Source organism: Thermoascus crustaceus (assembly GCF_041956765.1).
Source record: "Thermoascus crustaceus strain CBS 181.67 unplaced genomic scaffold VTN00scaffold_2, whole genome shotgun sequence".
NCBI lineage: Eukaryota > Fungi > Ascomycota > Eurotiomycetes > Eurotiales > Thermoascaceae > Thermoascus > Thermoascus crustaceus.
Genome location: NW_027192528.1, coordinates 3469175 through 3490603, shown reverse-complemented (window position 1 = coordinate 3490603; position 21429 = coordinate 3469175). Strand labels below are relative to the sequence as shown.

At 48.3% G+C, this 21429-nt stretch overlaps 4 protein-coding genes across 4 annotated transcripts; 1 reads left to right on the top strand and 3 right to left on the bottom strand.

Annotated features, from left to right (window-relative positions):
- Positions 1-1563: 1563 nt before the first annotated feature.
- On the bottom strand, positions 1564-5248 carry VTN00DRAFT_4769 (uncharacterized protein; the record flags this gene model as incomplete). Its single annotated transcript, XM_069431227.1, has 9 exons — positions 1564-1824; positions 1883-2263; positions 2319-2873; positions 2932-3123; positions 3184-3624; positions 3674-4794; positions 4865-4890; positions 4947-5073; positions 5140-5248. The coding sequence occupies 9 exons, from the start codon at positions 5246-5248 to the stop codon at positions 1564-1566; spliced, it is 3213 nt and encodes a 1070-aa protein (XP_069290284.1).
- A 4974-nt stretch (positions 5249-10222) lies between these two features.
- Positions 10223-11454, bottom strand: VTN00DRAFT_4768 (uncharacterized protein; the record flags this gene model as incomplete). The annotated part of the gene is made up of 4 exons (XM_069431226.1): positions 10223-10316; positions 10427-10560; positions 10847-11012; positions 11120-11454. 4 exons carry the CDS (start codon positions 11452-11454, stop codon positions 10223-10225), a joined length of 729 nt encoding a protein of 242 aa, XP_069290283.1.
- A 623-nt stretch (positions 11455-12077) lies between these two features.
- On the top strand, positions 12078-12881 carry VTN00DRAFT_4767 (uncharacterized protein; the record flags this gene model as incomplete). Its single annotated transcript, XM_069431225.1, has 1 exon — positions 12078-12881. The coding sequence occupies one exon, from the start codon at positions 12078-12080 to the stop codon at positions 12879-12881; it is 804 nt and encodes a 267-aa protein (XP_069290282.1).
- Positions 12882-17923: 5042 nt separating this feature from the next.
- Positions 17924-19900, bottom strand: VTN00DRAFT_4766 (uncharacterized protein; the record flags this gene model as incomplete). Its single annotated transcript, XM_069431224.1, has 4 exons — positions 17924-18185; positions 18280-19095; positions 19166-19433; positions 19585-19900. 4 exons carry the CDS (start codon positions 19898-19900, stop codon positions 17924-17926), a joined length of 1662 nt encoding a protein of 553 aa, XP_069290281.1.
- Positions 19901-21429: the final 1529 nt, after the last annotated feature.

Genomic DNA, 21429 nt, shown 5'->3' with positions numbered 1-21429 from the left:
TTAATTGTTAAGAAGCTGCTGTGGGTATTAACTTATAAGAAAAGATTTTCTGGTCGTGGATGGTGGGTCCTCGGATCGCTCGTCGGTCGACCTTGGCGTATATACTTGCGGGGCGGGGCGGGGAGCTCGTTGATATTCTTCCCGAAATAGTGCCGGAGATATGATTGCGCTGTTTTCTCATTTTCGTAAGAGAGATTGATAGACTGGATAGGTTGGAGACGATTATTATTCTCCGTTGGTCTACGTAAAGCACCTTGAATGTGTGTGGGACGCCATAATTCGTTTGTCCCGAAATATCTCCGGTCCAAAGAGGAATGATGCGGCAAGAAGAATGAAGGAAGCCTGAGGGAGAAAGAAAAATTTAATTAATCAAAGAAGATAAAGAGGAAGAAAATATATAACTAGGTCTATGCATTAGAGAATAGATCTTGAAGGAAGATGCGTGTTTCCGTGGACCGACCTGATTACTCGTACCATGAGAAAGTGGAACGGTGAACGATAATCCAGAATGTGTTATTTATAATATAGAATATATTTTTTCCCCAGCAGCCTCAGTTCCCGCCCTGTCCCTGTCTAGCTGACCTTTTCCCATATCTCCAGGTCCCGGTCCGGGTCGACACTTGCCATGCCAACGCAACGGCAATCCCCCGCGATCGCGATTAGGCACCTGATAGACCTTCTCTTCCCATCCCATCAGCACTTACATGGTACCACGGATAAATGAAACGAGCCCCATCAGCAATGTCAATGTCAGGAATCAAGGATAACGACCAATACTATAACGTCTTCAAGGTAAACTACCACCTCGCAATGCAAGACCCTGACGAACCACAAACCCGCTACCACACCATCCTCTTCGTCGAAACAGACCCCTCCCTCGCTGGCAACGGCGGTGGATACATTCACAACGTAACAGGCGACCTGACCTCCCCAGAGGCAGAAGGCGTTTAATCCGCGGACGATGCGGACGGAGGCGTGTAGGCCCGATGGGGAGTTTTATTCTGATCTGGGAGAGATCAGGCTGCCGTATTTCAAGTGTACAGAATGGACTGAGGAGAAGGTTATTCCGGCGTTGTATCGGATGGGGGTTGTTCAGAAAATAGCGGGATTGTTAGGTTGAGGTTGTTGGGTTCATGAACCGTTATTATTATTTAGGTAACTTATGTGCCTATACAGAGTGGACACTGATTCGAGGATCTTTTTATTGCTGTTTGAAGGCATAAAAGAGGTGCGCATAATCCTAGTCTAGATTATTAAGAATAACACAATATCCAACCGGCTATTAATCTCTTTATATATATCTTCCAGGTGTAACACATGATCTATCCAGTTTCAAAAAGCCAAAACCGCCAAGCAGCACCGTATCTATCTCCGTCAATTTCGTATAACACACTGTAGAAATAATATGTACTGTCCAATAAACCAAGACAAAGCAAACGCTATCAGCGCCTGGCGTATATATATATATATATATATCTCTATCGTCATACACTGAATCGAATCGGTGGGTATAAACATGTCGCAACTGTTGTTCATTTTCGCAAGTGCTGGGAGACATCCTCTTCAAGCTTTCGCTGCGTAGACGGCACCAAGGATCAGCTTGCCTTCGGCTACGTTGAAGCCCCACAGTCCGACCGGCAGGTCTTTCGGTGCGCCTAGTCCCGGGTTGCTGCATTTTTCAACGCAGCATCCTTTGGCCTGAGAACCCGAGAGATCTATGCAGTCGTGGAAAATGGTGGGCGGAGATGGTATCACGATGGGTTCGTTGACCAGTTTACGAGGCTCACTGGGTGTGTACCCGCCGTCGAGGCTCTCGCAGTGAAGCTGAATACTGTGAGCGTGTGACCTAAAATAAACAACTTGGGACTTCAGCAGTACATACCGTAATTTCCAAAACGCCACAATGCCCCGAGAGCAACTCGAGACGCGAAATCCTCTCGTTATCTCCGAGAGACACTTTACGGCTGGGCTCACCGTGCGTATAGCCGACGGTGCGAGTTACGCCGGACTTGTAGGTGAACACGAGACCAGTGATGTATTTGACCCCGTAAATACGGGTTCGATAGGCCGTGACGGCGACAATTCGGTCGCATTCTCCCGCGAAGCCCGTATCCTCCCGGATGATTTTCTCCGGGGCCATCCACGGAAACTTAGAGTAATAAGACCGTGGATCCCAAAGGTGAATGCGATCTGTGTCTGTGTTTGGTGACGAGAGGACGCGAGGGTGGTCCCAGAGAGCGTTGAATGCCCAAACAAGAGAAGCCTATACAGAGGGTCAGCCATCGTAACCCAGGGAAAGGGGAATATTAGTAACGCACCAGCTTCTCCAGTTTGCTTGCTCGGAATTTTAACTCAACGTAATCCTCCACAGGGAGAGACTCTATGGATTCTATGCTCTTCACGGTCTTTCGTTGCATGCGGGAAGTCAAGACGGAAACGCCGATCACCCGTCCTCGGTGGAATCTTTCGTTGAAAACGAAGTCAAGTTTGGACATCCATATGGACACTTCGATGACCTTCTCATCCGGCTCAAGATCCATGGAGTCCGCCTCTGAAAGCCACTGACCTACGATTGCCGGAGGTTGAGGTTCGGAGTAGTCCAGCCACAGTCCGGAGATCTCATTTCCATGTCGAGGGCGGCCTGCAGACCCGCGTGAGAAGCGGATACGCCTGACACCATCCAAAGAAGCATATGTGTATGCTGTGCACCCCGAAGGACCACCACCGATGAGGTAAGAACCCACTGACGAACAGAGCTTGGCAGCGGATGGAGCAACTTCACCGGCAATGCCTTGACAGCAGGGCATGGATAGAGTGGTATCCGGAACGCAGTAACATTGGAGACCAAAAGTCTGGAAAGTGCCACTACTTGCCTGGAAATGGGAAATGTCAGACAGTGGCGCAAGAGCAAGCTGATAATGCTGTACTAACCTCTAGGATTGACGTAAACCCAGTTATCACTTGGCCTTCAGGAGCTCTCAGGGTCTCCTTGCTGTAATATGCGTCATTATAATATTTTCCTTCGAACGTCGGATACGGCGGCCCAGGGAATGGTTCACCAGGACGATCCGTTCGAAGCTCGTCAGGTATGAATGAAGCACATCTTCCAAAATTTGTACGAATCTAGAAGTGTGATATCAGTATTTAAAGTCCTGCCTTGTTCAAGGGATGACATTGACAGACCTTAAGAGACCAGATGCCGATAGATGTTGAAGCCCGGTCATACGTGACTTCAGCTATTCTCTCACCCCTGGCACCGTCTACAGGAAAAGAAACCTCAGTGCGACCTTGTCTTCCATAGAGCCTGGGGGGTTGCCCATCGAATTCAAACATCAAACCCGTGAAAGGGGCTCCCAGGCCTCCCATATGTGCCACAATTCGGGTCAATTTTGGCAACGTTTCCCCGCCGGACCCTCCAAAGTCAATGTTCAGGATTGGATTAAATGCCTGATACGTGACATTACGAGGCATTGGGACGAGAGAAGCGTCTCCCGGGTAATATGGTGTCCAGATAGGTTGCGGAATGAGTCCCTGGGATCCTGCCCTTTCTGGGACTGTCGAGGTGCCATCAACGGTATCAGAATACTCGATGTCAATTATAGCCAGGGAAATCATCTTGAAGGCCTTGAGGAACAGTTAGACTGGGTCCAGGGATTTGAAGGGTTCCACTTACATCGAAGCTAGCCGCCAAGTCGAAAGAACGAATCTCGCTTCTGGGACATAGCAGCTTCCCGAATGCAATATGCGGTTCACCATTCCCAATATCTCCTACCCAAGCGGAAGAGTATCTCCGAGGACCCGCCTCCAGGATAAGTCTCACCGCAACGATACCATTCACACATGTCGCTACCTCAAGCCCAGCAAAATTCTCTTCCGGTGGAACCCACAAGAAGTGTTCTGAGTTCGAGTCGACATAGCCTAGGGGACGCCCGTTGTATGTGCCAGCCGTGCTGTCATTAAAGACCACGCGAAGACCAGAAACAAACGTCTGCGAATTAAAGATAACTGTGGTAACGCCAACTGCGCATATAGTCTGTTGCTCAGGATGTAATAAGAGACGCCTAACAGCGATTTCTCGGCTCCCAACATGTAACTTTTCAGAATGCCTAGCCATCGACTCTGTGGTGATTATTTTGCCAGGCCGGGCCTTCTCTGCAGGATTTTGACACCCAGAGCCTGAGAGGTCATCCCAAGTGATCGGCAGACCATGTAATTTGGTACCACGCAGGTGAAGAGCAATCAAGGAAGCATTTTTGCAGATTATTTCCCATACCCTCTTTCGATTTCGTAAGCGTGCGGATTTATGCGGATTCCGCAACAAATGCTTGGTTGCGAAGTAAAGACTGCGCCAATCTGGACGCCCGCATTCGTCGGCAGGCAGCGCGAAACCCAATTCAAAGTCGGGTGAGAAGCGACTGCGCCAAAACGACTGAGGTAGTGAGCTTGTACGGGACATGAATGCGACCGTCCTGGATGCCAAACGGAGGTTCGGGATATCGTGAGAAGGGAGCCACGATAGCAATATATGAACAACCTCAACAGGCAACTTGGCGAAAATATCAGCAGCTGCTACCTTCCGCTCGCTGGCACCAGCCGCAGCCTCCTGAACGGCAACATCCGCGACGGATTCCAAGCAGCAGAGGATATCATCTCCGCTGAGGAATCGAGAGGGTTCGACTGCGTAATCGGAGTAACCCGCATTAATCATATCCTGCAAAGGGTTGCCGCAAGGTCTCTGGAATCTGGCTGCACCGCCGAAATCGTGCCCCGGTCGAAGATAGCTGTATTCATCCACTGTAGTACAGAACAGAACCCTGTATAATAATGTAGCAAGACGACCGGTGTCGGAAGGCCCAGCGGATACCCTTTCGCGCAGAACCTCCCAGCACGCTGCGTGGAACAGAAAAGTCCAGGTATCAGACCCTGCATCGTAGAACGGCACATACGATTCCAGCGTTGCGCCCACATCTCGATAAGAATGTCCTGGGTCTGGCGGTGCAACGATTATCTCCGATATATCAAGATATCCGATACCGGTAAGGCTCGTGGTATTCTTCGAATTCACATGTCGTACTAAGGCAATAAGAGCAACAGTCAGCGTTGGATTAGTCAGGTCAAGACAGAGTGAATTGCACGAACCAGCTCGAAGTTCTTGATGCCATTCCAGATCCTCAATTGGCAGACCCGGTTCCGGGTCAGCAGAGATGGAGCGAACGTGTACCCCGCATATTGCGCAGAAGTTACGCATTTGGAGTACCTTTTCTGCTGTACGATCAGAAACCCATATTTTCTCACCTGGGCACTACTATGCCAGGTACCCACCTAGGTAGCAGGATAGGGCTTAATCTGATAACGTCCCCGGTGGAATTGACTCCAAAATCGAGGTAGTTTCGTATCAGAAAAGCGCTAGCAGCGACATGAATACATTTCGATCTCTCCAAGCAGCCCCAATGGTTCCCGGCCGATGGGCAGCCTGATTATTTGAGACGATCTAGCAGTACGGAATGCCATACGGACCACACAGCAAAAAATCGATCTCTTCAGGGCTCTAAATGGGATTGGCGGTCTGATAGTTTGAACCCGTGGATCTACCGACGACGAAGTTGTGCCGGTGGCAAGTCGTGGAGGCCATGTGACCAGAGCCCCTTTTCACTGGCCACTCCTTTCGCCGCACGTAGCACCGCCTAACATATCCCCAGTAGAGCACAACGGCTGTTCTGCCTACGTGGATGGAGATGTCTACTTAAATGTACTCTCGTATACAAACACAGCATGTGTATGCACATCATTGGCGGCGATGTAGTATGAAGTATGTCTAGGTAGATCTACTACCAAGTGGCCTGTCCAGCTCGCCATCGGAGAGAGCTATCTCGAGACTGGCCTAGAGGATCGACAGATTTCCTTATCTGCCCCTTATATTCTGCCGGCAGAAAAATTTCAGAACCTTTTTTCTTGCCGCATTAGGCGATCCCTCCAGGGCCTAATTCCCGGGGATGTCTCAGAACAGCCAATCATACGACAGGCTACCACATGCCCAAGTAGGAAAGTATCCCCTGGTGTCCGAACTTAGTCCCAGTTCGGAGTGCCGATGGTCAGCTGACCGTCTCGGGACCGAGGTCGGACTTTGATACCGCCCTTCCGGCAGTCCGACCCTGTCCCTTCACCGCCTACATTCTCACCACACCATTTTTAAATGTAGAATACATACTAGCCGTGCTCCCGCCCCAACACCTACCCGTGTTGGTGCGTTGCAGCGGAACGTCCATTTTCACCGCAACGTCCAATTTTGACTATTCTCATCAATTTTCTCAACATCTAGACTAATATTTAAATACATTAAATAGCCCATTAATATCTCCTAGATCCTGGCTATCTCCCTGAGTATTTTCAACGGTTTCCGATCGGTGTATAGTGGTGGGATTTGGCTTCAAAGGTTGATGTTTTCGGACACAGGAAATAATCTTCTTTTGTTCAACTTCAGCACGTTCAGCAATCTGATAATTTGCATCCTTAACTGTCAATGGCCCTATAGTAGGGATTCTTCTGTGAGATCTCTGAGAGTTTGGAGTGCGTGCACGCTCTAGATGTTGAGAGATATCACTTTGAAGTTGGGCTGTCAATTCGGCTGTTTGTATAGCACTTTGAAAGACCCAGTCAAGACAGTGTGTAAAGCCCTGGTCCAGGCTAGGGGTCTCATTGACAAACTTATCCAGCTTTTGAATACTCCATCACAGTGTACGAACTGTCTGAGGAGGAGAATTGGTTGAGATAGATTGAATTGATGGTGTTTTATCCTGTATAGTTAGGACTGGAGATGGAGACCTTGCATTGGCTAGAATGTTGAGTACTTTTGAAGGATTCCAGGGATATATTCCCTGATCAGAAAAGGTGCTTTGGATTGTACGTTGTTTGAATGTATCCTGGCAAATTTGAGGGACATCATGAAGAAAGTCACCCTTATCCATTGTTGAGACCCCCCACTGTATATTCTTGTTGTTTTTCTTGCGAAAATAGTGCTTATAGGCCTGGAAGGGCTGACTATCAAGTGGCTGGACAAGATGGGTTGTATGCAGCACAAAGCAGAAGGGAATAATGTTGTATTTCTCACAATAATCCAGAAAATTATATGTGAGATGGGAGCCATGGCCGTCCATAAGCAATAACCTTGCGTCAGTCTTAGAAACACGCTTTTCTGTATGCATATGGAAGTGCTTGAGCCAATCCAGCGCAATCTCATCTGTTGTATATCCTTTGGAAGCTGTAGCAATTTGATAATCCTCTGCTGAATCTGGAACTTGCTGATACCAGCATTCTAGGTGATATTCACTCTTGAAGATGAAGTACAGAGGAATAACAGTGCCATTGGCCGCAATACATTCAATGGCTGTCAAGGATTTATTTGTATTGCTAGTTGCAATGCCTCGGGAGGCTCATATAGGGTTGGAAGTGATGACTTTTTGAGATTTCCCCTGCCCTAATTGAAAGCCACTTTTGTCAAAGTTATAGATATTCTTTGGTGGAATCCGGGCTATATATGGCTCCAAGAGATCAAACCAATGTGTCAGAATACCAATATCTTCTGCCCCTAGTCGATCTTTCTCAATTGGCTTCTGTTTGATAAGATATAGGTCTTCAGGAAGGCGCTGAATAAACTGATATACCCAGGTTGTCCCTACACGCGGGGCCGGGTCCACCAAAGCATTTCTCTGTAGGATCTGGTTTGCGCAGCGCTCAATCATCTTTGGTGTAGGTGGCGAATGCAGGGAATCAAGCTGTCGAATCCAGCAAATAATTGCCTTTTCTTGCTGGTCATCTAATGCCTTATTGCGTGCGATATTGGCAGTTTTTGGTGGCCGACCCTTGACGCGTTCGTGAAGCCGTCTGCGAGGCACGTCGAATTCTCACGCCAACGCAGAGATATTTGGTTTTTTTGACATGAAGCCTTTTTTAAAGCTTCCTGGATTCGGGATTCAATTTTATCTGGCGATTTTGGCATTGTGGTAGGGTATAAAATCGAGAAAATAGTCAAAATTGGACGTTCCGCTGCAACGCACCAACACGGGTAGGTGTTGGGGCGGGAGCACGGCTACTACTATTGCTGCACGGAGCCTTTTTATAGCTCTTCTCATAGCGGCAAAGCGCCCGTCTCTAAATTCCCTGATCAGTGGATTTGTACTCGAAATTGTACCGGGAACACCTGAAGATCATCAGTGTCTTGCCGCCCACCAGCCTTCCAAGGAATAGGTAGATGAACTGCATTATGACTGTCCCTTCGGACTTTTCTAGGCTTTTCCTCATGTTCGACATCGAGAACGAGATGAATTGAGAATTTTGGATCTAGTTTTCCTACGACGTACCTAGACAGAGCTTTCAAACTTGACTGGGGTTTGTCGCGTCTATCGTAGCGCTCATGCTACACAGAATGCTTTATACCCGGGCGAGTGCTAAGGACTAGCAAGCATGGAGAACAGAGCTATCCACGTTTCAATTTTCAAGAAGATAGCATATCAAGCCTGTGTCGTTCAGAAACTGAAACTATCTTCCTGAAATAACCAAGTGCAACAACATGCGAGATCATAGGTCTCTATCTTTTCGCCATTAGCCTTAAAAGAATGAAACGTCAATATTGCGCTAAGGTACTTGAGAACCGGGACTTGGTGGAATATTAGCATATACCTCATGGTCAGATTTCCATTATACACTTCCCTTTCTCCCAGACCCGGATCATGAATTTATATAACCCCATTCTGCCTTTATTCTATGGCTTGTATATGCGTGGCTCTGTCTTCACTTCCACCAATTCTCACTCTCTTATTACCAGCATCCCCTCCGGCTTACGAAAGACCTTTCAGTATACGTCATGGCACTATATATCTAACTGTTCTCACTTCAAAATTGATTACTGCAACCCTTCCCACTACAGTCCTCATCACTACAAAACGTATCTGTTCAGCGCCCTCTCAACAGTAAGTCTAACCCCATGGAGATCCCCACGTCTGCGGGAGAACATCTGTTCTTCTACGGGATATTGTACATGTACACCACTGGCTACCTATTTGAATCTGAAACCTGGAAACCTGGGGCCGCACTCCTCCCTCCGCCAGTGGAGAAAACACCGACAGAATAAAAGCATCTGATATGCTCGTGGCAATTGGATTGCACCTTAAAACCTTCGCCCCGACCGGAATACCCCGTACCCCATAGCAGATAAAGTTAACCAGTCCTGAAACACTCCCACACTCCCACATTCTTGGCATGATGATACCTAATGATGTGATGGCCCTTGACCCAGTTGACCCACGGGATGTTCGTTTCAGGATTTCTGCGGCTCCTGGGTTGACTTCTCCCTTCCTATCTTGCGTGGGGAAGAGATACACCTACTCGATACCTGGCTGAGAGTACAGAAGTGGCAATAATATACTGTATGTACTTGGCTTTGCTAATATCTCTTCGTTTTGGCCTACTACAAGGTACTGGATGCAACGGCCAAGGCTGATACTTACTGCTTGGCAGCCCCAACTTCATGGAATACGGTATAGGGCTGGTTGCGCGTCATTTTTCAGAAAGTATAGGGCAGGGTAAACATCGGCGACTTTACGGCCTTCTTGGCAAGTTCTTGGGTTTCTTGTCAAAGGAGGAAGCGTTAAACTACCCTACCTACCTAACCGAGAAACGATCAGATCAGATGATGGGTCATTGGTAGCTCATGCTCCATGTGACCTGCGCGTCCGTCAGTTCTCTACGGTACGGTCCACCCCAGATGTTCGTTAATGAATCGCATGCGGGTCAGGCACGGACCATGGTCTACATACAGTACGGGACTGGGGAAGTTATGGAGATTATGACTTCCAGGTGGATCTGCTTTCTGGGGGGACGGAAGGAAGGAAGGAACGAAGACTGCAGTCTGCATGGACATGTACATTATATTGGATATGCTTATATGGCGGTTTGGACACTGCCGAGTCTCAGTTGCATTCTGACGAAAAAATGGATCGTAAGAAAATACCGCAACGGCTGGACTGGAATGATTCGTGGGTTATGGGTTTCGAGAACAGAAAGGTAAGGTGGGATAAGTGAGTGCTTGTAGGATCTCAATAGGGTATTGCTTTTTTTCATGGCTGCTGTAGAACTTGTGTGATAGGCGTCTGCTGTCAAGTCTGTCATTGTTGAACTGAGTCTATTCAAAGGTGAGTCAAAGCCATTAAGGTATACTGTTCTGTGATTAAGCTGATAGAGGTTTCTGGTTGATCGATTTAGCCCTAGGCCATTCAAACGCCGGTATCCGTATGACTAAAGGAGATATCTCATGGCATGGTCTGGGCATAGGACGTCGGTCAAACAGAATAAATCGGAATCATATTTCTCTACGACCGCCCGTTTTGCCGATACAAAGGAGATCCTCATTAGCGACCAGTGAAAAACACACTTTATTCTTTGCCTCGTGGTGGTCTTGGCCGCACGCATTCCAGGGTTGAAAAAGGTAGGTGAAAACTTGTCAACAGCTTCCGTGATGTCGACAAGCCTCTTTTGTTTCAATAGGAATGAACTATATCTTGGCGACTGCTAAGCCACTGTGTCACTACGTCAGCGCAGCAACGCCAGCATCGATACAGGGACACAGGACACCGGCGTATTACTATATTCTCCGGAGTTGACCCGTCTGTCTGTAGAGTGTACCGCGTACGTGGTCGAGGCGCTAGAGATCGGGCGATCAAAAGATAAGCTTTGATCTGAAACGGACGATCGAAGCTTGGCGGCTACCTGAAACAAGGCTTGGCGCTACCGCTCGGACTGATGTGACGTCTGCCCGAGGACGTTTCTTCTAGCATCGGGCTAGGGAACTCACCAAAAGGATGATACTCAACGAATGGCAGACAGTGAATACGCGTCGCTGCGGGGATCTTTTCTCAGCTGGTGAGTCTGGGTCAGCCTGGACCTCAAAACCGCCACGACGGCTCGGCGGTACCAGAGTTCGCTTCCCGACGTACGCCCACAACGACAGGCCATGATTCCTGGGGAGACACCACATAGAGCACAGTGCGTTGTGGATTTCTTCATATGGAGGGGAACTGTGCAGATCCTTTCACGGTGAGCGGTACAATCTCCATATGGTCGTTACCATATTCCCGCCGATCCGAGGTTGACATTTTCTTGCAGCACGCGCGCCAAGGCAGGAAGAGCTGCAGATGGCCTATTTGACATGCAGAGCACCACGTGCCAAGCAAGATCCCAAGGGCCGGCACATCTGATCGTGATGAATTTTGCAGCCTGAGACGCCTTGGCAGGATCGCATCCGTTCCTGATGCTGAACGCTGGGCGGACGTAGGAACGGGAACAGAGCCAGCGAGCGGAAGTGCCCAGACTGGCCCAGACCGCGAGTCTTGTCGGGAAATCTCTTCTCCAGACTGGACCTGCGCAGTTCGATTCTACCTCGAGCCTGTCTTGTGCAGACATTGTCCTGTCGTCTCCACCGGCCCCTTACGTCTCGGCCTGCTCAAGAGTAGGGTCGCCAATCGGCTGTTTATCCTCTCTCCGAGCCTCCCCACAGGACCACGTTGGAGGTACGCTGTATCATCTCCCTAGACAGCAAGTGAGCTATCCCAAATTCCCGCAGGGACAACGGCCACGGTGAGAAGATGTGGACATACGTCGTCCTCCAGCTATGGATGAAACATGCATTCCCACGGTTCCGACCCGAAGCCTTTTGTCTGGTCCTTTAGCGGGAAGTGTCAATTGTGGATGAAGATGTACCCCGGAGTAGTCTATAAAGACGGCGTTTCCCTCCCCTCTGTCATGCCGGTCGACTTCAACTTTCACCGTTCATATTCTTTCCCCAGCTGAGTTGGGTCTTCCTTCTTGTCGGTCCTTATCCACCTACGTGCAAGAGGTTCTGTGCGGGGTTCCTGTGCTGAGCACAGCTACACTCCTTTTCCAACCACTCAAAGCGCCATTCCTTTGATTTGTTGCCTTTGTTGCTCCCGGATTGATTCTGGTTGAGCTGGTTTGAGCCACTGTGGTTCTGAAAAGACGACCTCCCGGTTAAGACAAAACACATCGATCATATTGTCTCGGCAACAATGTCGTTGAAGAACTTCTTTGTCACCCTTCTTGCGGCCACGGCTGCTTTGGCTGCCCCACACAAGGGTCATGCGGACTTCCACAAAAAGCGCGATTCTTCTGGGAAGAAGGGCGCTGCTTATAACGACATCAGCCTGGTCTCGCTTCTGACTGGGGCTGGCGGTGGCGTGACTTGGGCGTACAATTGGGACAGCAAGCCCGGCGGAACCCTCCCTCCCGGCGTCGAGTATGTTCCCATGCTGTGGGGATCTCGGAGTTTCGATGGCTGGGACGATGCGGTCAACACCGCGCTTTCTTCTGGCAGCAAGTACCTTCTCGGCTTCAACGAGCCCGACAACGCTCAGCAAGCCATGATGTCTCCCCAGGATGCTGCTATGTCTTTCAAGCAGTATATGACGCCTTACGCCGATCGAGCCAAGCTTGTCAGCCCGGCCATCACGAACAGCCAGAACCCCGGCGAGGGTCTCGACTGGATGAGATCGTTCCTTCAGGCCTGCACTGACTGCCAGCAGTCCGTCATGGCCGTCCACTGGTACGGCGGTACGAATGGTGCCGAGGACTTCAAGCAGCACATCCAGCAGTGCATCGACCTTGCCAATCAGAATGGCATGAACGAGGTCTGGGTCACCGAATTTGCTGCCACCGGAGACCCCATGGGCCAAGCTCAGTTCCTGAGGGACGTGATCCCCTGGCTGGAGAGCCAGCCTGCTGTTGGACGCTATGCCTACTTCATGGTCGCGGAAGGGATGCTGATCAGCGGCGGTGCCCTGAGTGCTATTGGCGAGGCTTACCTTTCGCCATAAGCAAATTCATCTAAGGTTGATCTGCATTCGGGGGATTATTGAATAGAGGGCGTTGCATGTACACCTCATTTCTTGGTTGTTGAAGCGATGATATTATATATATAACCCTGCATTTGTTATGAAAGCTCACCATTTCGCTTCTTTTGGAGATACTCATTGACATCTTCCCCTTGTTCACTGATATACACCTTTTGATGCATATATAGCATGGCCACCCATCACACTGCACGGTTCGCCAGACATATCCTTTGAACACAACAGCTTTTCTCATTACATCATCTGTACTTAGAAGGATCGGATCAGAACTTTGGGGAACCAAAAAAGGAATCTCACAACCGCTACGACATTCGCGGCACATGGTAGGTATATACATGTAACTTACTTGGAATCTATGCCAAGTCTGGGAGATGCTACCATCCAAACGAAATCGATCAAAACCCTTGACAAGGAACACGGTATATGCTCTGTATTGCTAGTCTGCCGAGCTCGATTCGTTCCTTTCAGCAAGTTCTGGCGGCGCGATGTTGTTTTTATCGATCTTCCAGATCGTAGAGACCAATTTCGGCGGATCACGTGCCGCTCAGGGAATCCGGCCAGAGATCAGCAGCGGACATCCTTTGTTCTATTTTCTTTGTGCCGTTTTCCTTTTTTCGTCCATGTACATGTTTACCATCTGACAAGCAAAGCCTGGAGTACAAGGTTGCCGGAACTACAATGCATAAGTCCACGTAACAAAAAGGAATTAAAAAACAACAAGTGGCGCTGACTATCGGCATTACTGATAGTCTGATTATTTGCCGAACTTGTATAGGTATGTACTGTAATACAAGGCTACATCCAGATAAGGTTGGAAGTTGGATTGGAAGACGGGTATTTTACCAACATGTAGGCCATGACCTGCCTTCCTTCAACCCGTGGGCCTCTCCGCAGTGTGTGATCTGTAAGGGGGTTATTAGATATCATCTGCGTTGAAAATCACCCAGCTGGAATCACATTATAAAGAACGCAATAATAACCAAGATTGATCGGCGATCTTTTGTACAGTGGGCGGGGTGAGGCAGGAGGGTCCTTGCTACTACGCCTTTTCTTCTTCCCCCCACATCTCCCCTCCATCTGTATGGGCCAACTGTAAGGATTTGGCCAAACCTTTACAAGCCAACTCCCGATAGCCTGTAACGTAATTTCCAACCTAGCGGATCACCGCCTACAAGCCTGCCCCAACTTCCATCATTCTACACCTTGCTAACCACTAGCTGCGCGTGCATTGGATGTCCCTTTTACCTCTCTTCATCAACGGCTCCACGGACGCCCTGCTCGAATGACTCGTCGTGCAAATTGCTACAGATTGACTGCCACTGAGGAAGAGGCATTGAAGGATTGAATAATTGCCGTGGATAAGCGAGGCGCAGCTCTTAGGCCTTCATCTGTACATACCATGGCCAACATATTGCTTTCAGAACGAGGCGAACAACCTACTCCTCCACCAATTGGTAAAAACTGGGTCAGCAAATTCCTCAAACGCAATCCTGACTTAAAAGACAAAATATATACGGAGATACAACTAGAAGCGTGCAAAAATGTGAGGATCCAAAGGTTATATGTGGCTGGTTTGATATGTTCCTTGAGGCAAAACAGCATTACGGCATTCTTGATGAGGATATCTACAACTTTGATGAGACAGGCTTTGCAATGGGCATTATTGCAACTGCAAGAGTTATTACTCAGTCAGATCATCTGGGTAAACCAGTTCTTTTACAGCCTGGGAATCGTGAGTGGGTGACTGCAATTGAAGCTGTTAATGCAGTTGGATGGGCTCTATCACCTGTTATTATCTTCAAGGGGAAGGTGCATCTTGCATCCTGGTTTGACCACTTACCATGTATTCGATGCCCGTTTAAGCATGTCAGCAGTATCGGAGGCTCCTTCCACTACGCCACGGTTGACTTGGTCCGAGAACAGAAGTCGAACTGATTGATTTTGCTTGGTAGACAATTGTGATGTGGGATACAGATAGAAGGAGAGGAACTTTTTTTTGGATACACTCACCATGATACAAGAATCTGCTGCAGTGTGACTGTACATAACGCAGATGAGACTGAGGTTGGATTCTGACGATGACTAGATTAGAACTCCTAGTTATAATATGATATGAACGAGAACGACAATTAGAAGGCTATCATGAAGATGAGAAAGTACTGTGATTATAAGCCCAAGAATTTGTAGTTTCCATATCCTCCCTTTGTCTCAGACGCCGGCTCCCTTCCTTCACTGTGGGAATATGATCACCTATCTTAGATTGTTACAAAGAGTGAAGAGGGAGAAGATAGAGATTTGGAGCATAAATCAATATTGGAAGAGCAGGATATTGATATAACGCCATCGATGAATTAGGCAAGGCAGAAAAAGCACATGAAGAATGATGCCTGGATGTGCAATGCATGGCAAAGCCTCTATGAGGAAATCATTACTTTTATCCTCACGAACCTACTCCGCATATAGATGCTGCCTGTTTACGATATACCTCTGATAGCAGGGTCTCTCCGCAGTTGGCGCTCATCGAGTCTCCTGTCCAGATATCTGTCTGGCAACGATGGGATGGGGTATGGTATGAGGATGAGAAAATGGTTTGACATGGTGTGGGTTGTCAAAGGGAGAAAAAGCATGCAGTCAATTCAAGAGACGGATCTAGAATGAGATTCCTGCCTGAAGGAAATGCAGAGGTGACACACCTTAGTTCGATAAACAGCACTCCTTGCCTGTCAGAGCAAAGGAAACGTTAACAAGGCTTATGAGGCTTCGGGTTCCGTTATTTAACTTGTTGATTCTGTTTATGAATACCCAGAGCACAAACCTGGGAGGTCAGTTAAGTGCCCCGGGATTGTGTATTGTTTGTAAACACTAGGGACGCTTGATGGCATAAGCGCGTCTCATCGAAATATCTTCAGTAGGGGCAGGGATATTCTAAGGTACAACTACGAACATGTCTTGCTACAAAGAATTAAGAAGGGATTTATAACAATGGGAGTATGAAAGAGTAAATAAAGAAAGTGAAGTGTGCATATTATTATCTACCTGATATATAAGATATAACCAACACCGAACCCATCACCCAACGTCGTGTGTGAACCCAGCCGAAGGAAATCGAGGCGAAATTGAGAACGAAGATCGAAGACCGGATACCGAGGAACATCGAGTATAAAGTGATCGATCGAAGAAATCGAAGGAACCTATAATCGAGAAACCTAAACAAGAACCTAAGGAGAGACAACCCCCTCCGTCAGCACATAAATGTACTAGTAAGGTCTTCCACCGTCATCGTAAAACTCATCTCAGCTTCCACTCCAAAGGGGAGAGAACTTGACAGGCCAAGATCGCGAGTCTAGTCTCGGTACCGTAGTGGTACGAAACAAACTAGGTCTTGCTACCGCACTATCGTTGGATCCGGTCTCTCCCAGCTTGCAACGACAGGCTCGAAAGAAGCCCGGTGTTACCCGGGACGACTCGAGGCTTGTGCAGGCCGAAGCCCGACGCAGTCAGGTACCTAGTGGGACGGTGCACCATCCACTTGCGGATTCAAAAAGCAAACAGGGAGAAAAAAGGGAAGAAGGAAAAGAAAGGAAAAGAAAAAGCATACAGGAGACACCACCACTGTACACGCAACGCAAGCAAGATAGGAATAGAAGACAAGAAAGGAAAATACAAGACTGGGAAGAACACAAGCTCAAGCTCTTATGACCTGCCTCCGTTTCCTGTGGACTTGCAAGACGCTCAGGTTCTTACCTATGAGAAGATCCAAGTCCAGCCCATCATGATCAGCAACACATCGAGCTCGCAGGACATGGTAGTCTCCGAGGAAGGAAAGGAGGAGGACATAGACCAAGTTCTGAAGGGATACAAGAGCAAAGAGACGATGCGATCGAAGGGAAAAGTAGGGCCAGGTCGATATGACCAAGAGGACTGTAGCAGAATGAAGGAGAAAGGGAGGACTGGAGGGTGAGAGAGGAGATATTTATACCTTTCCAGAGCTCGCCAAAATCGCCCTAAATTAAGCGAGGCCTTGACGACGTCGCGTGATTCCATCGTTTTCTTTGCTTAACTTGTTCTCGTGAATGATTTCGTGACGTGGGTGATGGCTGTGATCGGAGTTCTCCCGTTGGGGGAGAAAGGGGGGAGTGGTTGCGAGTTGGGAGTTACCGCCAATCCTCGCTTGGGTGGCTCTGGAGAGAGCCAGGGGTAATGGGCTGATACACGCAAAATAGCTTTTCCAAAGCCTTTAGAACTATGAAAGGGCACAAAATAAGTGCTCTCATATGTAATACCTAGATATATACTTCTACATTCTTAGCATCAATGTTTTCCGCTCCGCTCCGCCGCCAAGCCCATCCAGCGCGTATTGCATAAGGCATAGAATTCAAACAGTCAAGAAAGGAGAGAAAAGGCTCCTATATAAGGAAACCAGCAGATATTTGTGTATAGATTAGCTACTTATCAAATCTCTATGGGAATGTCGGTTTGTTCCTCCGGCCCCACCTTTTAAGGTATGTTTTGGCTACGCGAACTGTCCCACGATCTCCAGTAAAGCACATATTAGAAGACCAAGCTGTAAATTCTATGCAACGCGGAAGGGTTATAGACACGAATGTCTTGATACGTATGACAGAGGACGTCTTCCAGACGAGGTACTCAAGGATGTCAGTTCTATAAGCTCCTCTCTAGAGTAGTTTTCGATATTTCGCACTCCGAAGCTTTAGCTTTCCGAGCTTCTGCATGGAGTCGTTGGTCATCCTCCGTGTCGCGTTTACCAAGATACTTACACTGGTCAAGTCGGAATCCTTGTCCTCGAGATACTGTTTGAAACTAACGGACTACAGCTGAACTGGAAAAGGCTGATCAAATTCCTTATCTGTGCTCTACACACCGCTAATATCCAACTGGTCTCTGAGAGAATATGAAGTTTGATCGAGTCTTCGACGAAACACGTCCTTCAGGAATGAAATATTCGCACATAAAACAGTTGACCACGAGAAGCAGACGCAGATGCTCTATAGCTTCGACGTAAGAGGAGCCACCCCTTCCGCTGTCCCAATTGCCTTTGCATCCCTCTCAGCCCACTGCCGAAGTGCCTTGCGCTGAAGCTTTCCACTTGCCAATCGAGGTACTTCGTCCACAAAAGCCACCCCTCCAGCCAGCCATTTATGCTGAGAAAGCTTTGATTTTACCCAGTCGAATATTTGGTCCTTTCCTACTCGTTTCTGCGCCCCTTCTTTGAGCTTCACATAGGCGCGTGGGTATTCGCTATCTCCGCTGTTTGCAGCTCAAGAGCCCAACATTAGCAGTTTATACAATATTAAAGGTGAGAGTTCTGAACCGTAGTCAATGGGAGGTGGGATTTGCTTACAGTTTGATTCCCACAACGCCAGCGTCAACCACGTCAGGGTTCTCCCAAAGGACGGCCTCAACCTCAGCAGGAGAGACCTGTAGGCCTTTCACTTTGATAAGTTCCTTTTTCCTATCCACAATCCAAAAGTATCCCTTCTCGTCAACCACGCCCACGTCTCCAGTTCTATACCATCCTTCCGAGTCGAAAGATTCAAGGGTGCTCTTTTCGTTTCGCCAGTACCCGAGGGCGATCTGTGGCCCGCGCGCATAAATTTCCCCTCTTTCACCCATACCAACATCGCGACTATTATCGTCAAGCAGCTTGATCTCAGTGTTGGGAAGAATCAGACCAACACTCCCAATTGGCACTTCCCGGAAACGCCAGGGAGCACACATCAAACCGCAGGTGGCCTCTGTGGCTCCGTATGCCTGCGTGATGCGTGCCCCTAGCTTGTTAACAATGGCTTGCTGCAGCTCTCGAGATAACGGTGCCGCTCCGCACGTAATTTCCTCTAAGCTACTGAGATCGTACCTGCTCACCTCTGGACGCTTGTCCAGCATTATCATGATAGGTGGGACGGCTTGCAGGCTCGTGATGCGTTGGGTTTCGATCGTTTTGAGGAAGTCCTCGAACACGAAGGTCTTCATGATGAAGACCGGGATGTGGTGCTTAGCCGCTATGAGAACGTAGAAACACTGGCCATACGCATGGTAGAGAGGGAGAAACCCGATCCACCTCTTTGGTTTTGAAAGGTCGTACATTATCGACAGCTGGCAGACATTGGCGATCAGGCTGTGATGGGAGACACAGACACCTTTCGGAAGACCTGTTGTTCTTTACGACAGCATAACATCAATCCCGGATCTTGACAGAGAAAGAGCGCCTCAAGGAACATGAGTCTTACCCAGAAGAGAAGTTCAGCGTTGCTACTTGCTTCGCAGCCTGTTCGGAACTGAGACTTCTCCATTTCCATAGATCCGCATCAGCAGGTGAAGAAATAATGGTCCTCCAATCTTGAATCCCATTAAAAGGCTCACTTTCCTGATCATCAAAGAGAAACAGCATGTCTTTAGGCAGACCGGTTCGCTCCGCCGCTTTGATAGCAGTGTGAATGAGCCTTGGATGTACCAGCATCAATTTGGCACCGGTTTTCGATATTTGAAATGCAGCCTCTGTTGTTCGCTTCGTGAGTTAGCATGATTATTTCTTCTATTTCCTCTTATCAGGCCATGCTTCATAGGTCATGTTCACAGCCACTGCAGCAAGTGACTGAAGCTGGCATATATGCTCTGGAAGCATACAAGGGCCTCTCGTCTCGCTCACCATCAACAGTATAACCCGGGTTCAGGCCCGAAAACAGTGCTCCCATTCCCACAACGCCCAGATACGCAACTGGGACAAAGATGTGATTCGGAGTAAAGACCAGAACAACATCTCCAGCCTCGATCCCTTTCCTTTCAAGGCCCTGCCCCAAGCGACATATCCACTGGCGCGCAGTCCTGTGAGTGAGGAAGAACGACGGATCCTTTGAATCGATCCATAAGGGAATGTCTGCCGGCGTCGAATCTGGCGGAAAACAAAAGTCGAGGATGCTTGTTTTGGGAATATCCAGAGGTGGAAGCGGAGACTTCAGATACATCTTGTTGCTGCGCTGCTTTTATCTCTTTTCTTCCGTTCAATTTCCTGCTCGGACGGAACTGATTCAAGAATGTATGACAGGTATTAGAAAGAGAACGTATGGGAGTTTTCTGGATTCGTGTTACACGACAGTCTCTTGAACGTAACACTTACTTCGCGACCTCACGTCCGAGAGTGCTGCAGCCGCATCAAACATCGCGGGGCTCACCTTGTCTATCGTAACTGCTATTGGGCTATCTCTCAGCCCATCATGCTCGAAGGTGGTTGCGATTGGTTGCAGAAGCTTTCCCCGCATTCTACGTTCCACAGTATCGCGGGTCGATCCCTCTGTTATCGCTACGCTGCGAGGGGATCTCTCCGCGCCCTCCACCTCGGTTAAATACGGTGTATACCGAGGATGGAAACAAGCACCTAAGCAGTGCTATGCCTGCTTGCGGGGGGAATTCGAATATCCTTATAGCGAAGTAGGCTGACTGTATCTAGGGCTTTCGGTTTTTTCTTCTCTCCTTCGCAAAATCGATTACCAGATATCTCACGGCTTACTAAAAGCTAGCATCATAACATGGCAAACAACAGGCCTCCTGTCATGCGTAGATTCTGAATTAAAAAATCCTGGGGCCCCGGATGGAAGCTTTTTCAAAAACAGGACTTCACCCCTCGTCATCCCTATCTCAGGTTCTGGTGGTCGAGATTGGCAGAATAGGGGTCTTGTAACTACCCTTTAAACAGAACCGTGGAGTAGCTCATCAATAGCGTTATGCCAATACCTTGCTATTCGAGTATTTAATTTATAATTCTATTTCAGCTTCTATGTGCTATATCACATCCAGTACAAGTACAATATATAGTGAAGTGCACAAGCAAATTCAGCAAAAAACCTCCCAAAATAGCCATCCAGTCAGAAGTTGCAAAAAGCCGCCCAAGATATCACGTCTATACTCACGTAGCTTGCAAAGCTCCACACATTACTTACCATGCACCGTATCTCGGTACCATTAGGTGACATATCTTGCATATGAGCCTCCTCACTTTCTAATCTTTCTGGCGAGGAGCTTGTTGACTTCGAAGATATCGCACTTGGAAGGGTCAAGGCCCTTCTCTTCCCCATTGGCACATGCCTCTTTGTACCATTCCCTGACATTGGTTGGTCCAGGTCCTACTGCCAAGCCTCCAGGCAATATTGAGATATAGGCGAAGATCGCCACATCTAACAATACCACAGTACAGATTGGATATATTTGTGCACATCTGGTATAAACAGTTTATGTAAACAACAACGGAGTGGACACCAAGGTCCGGCTCCCGATCCGATTGATCACTCTACCTTCATCTAATTCAACGGCGCGTTTATATCCGCAAGAAACCGAATGCGTCTCCAGTCACAAATTAAATAACGACAGCCTTTACATAATCTCATAAAAATCCTCATGAGGAATGCGCTCGCAGTTTGCATATGCCCGAGGCTGGCTGAAATAATGCGTGGTCAGATGTGGCTCTGCCAAGATTGTTTTGCTCTTTCTCAACTGACTG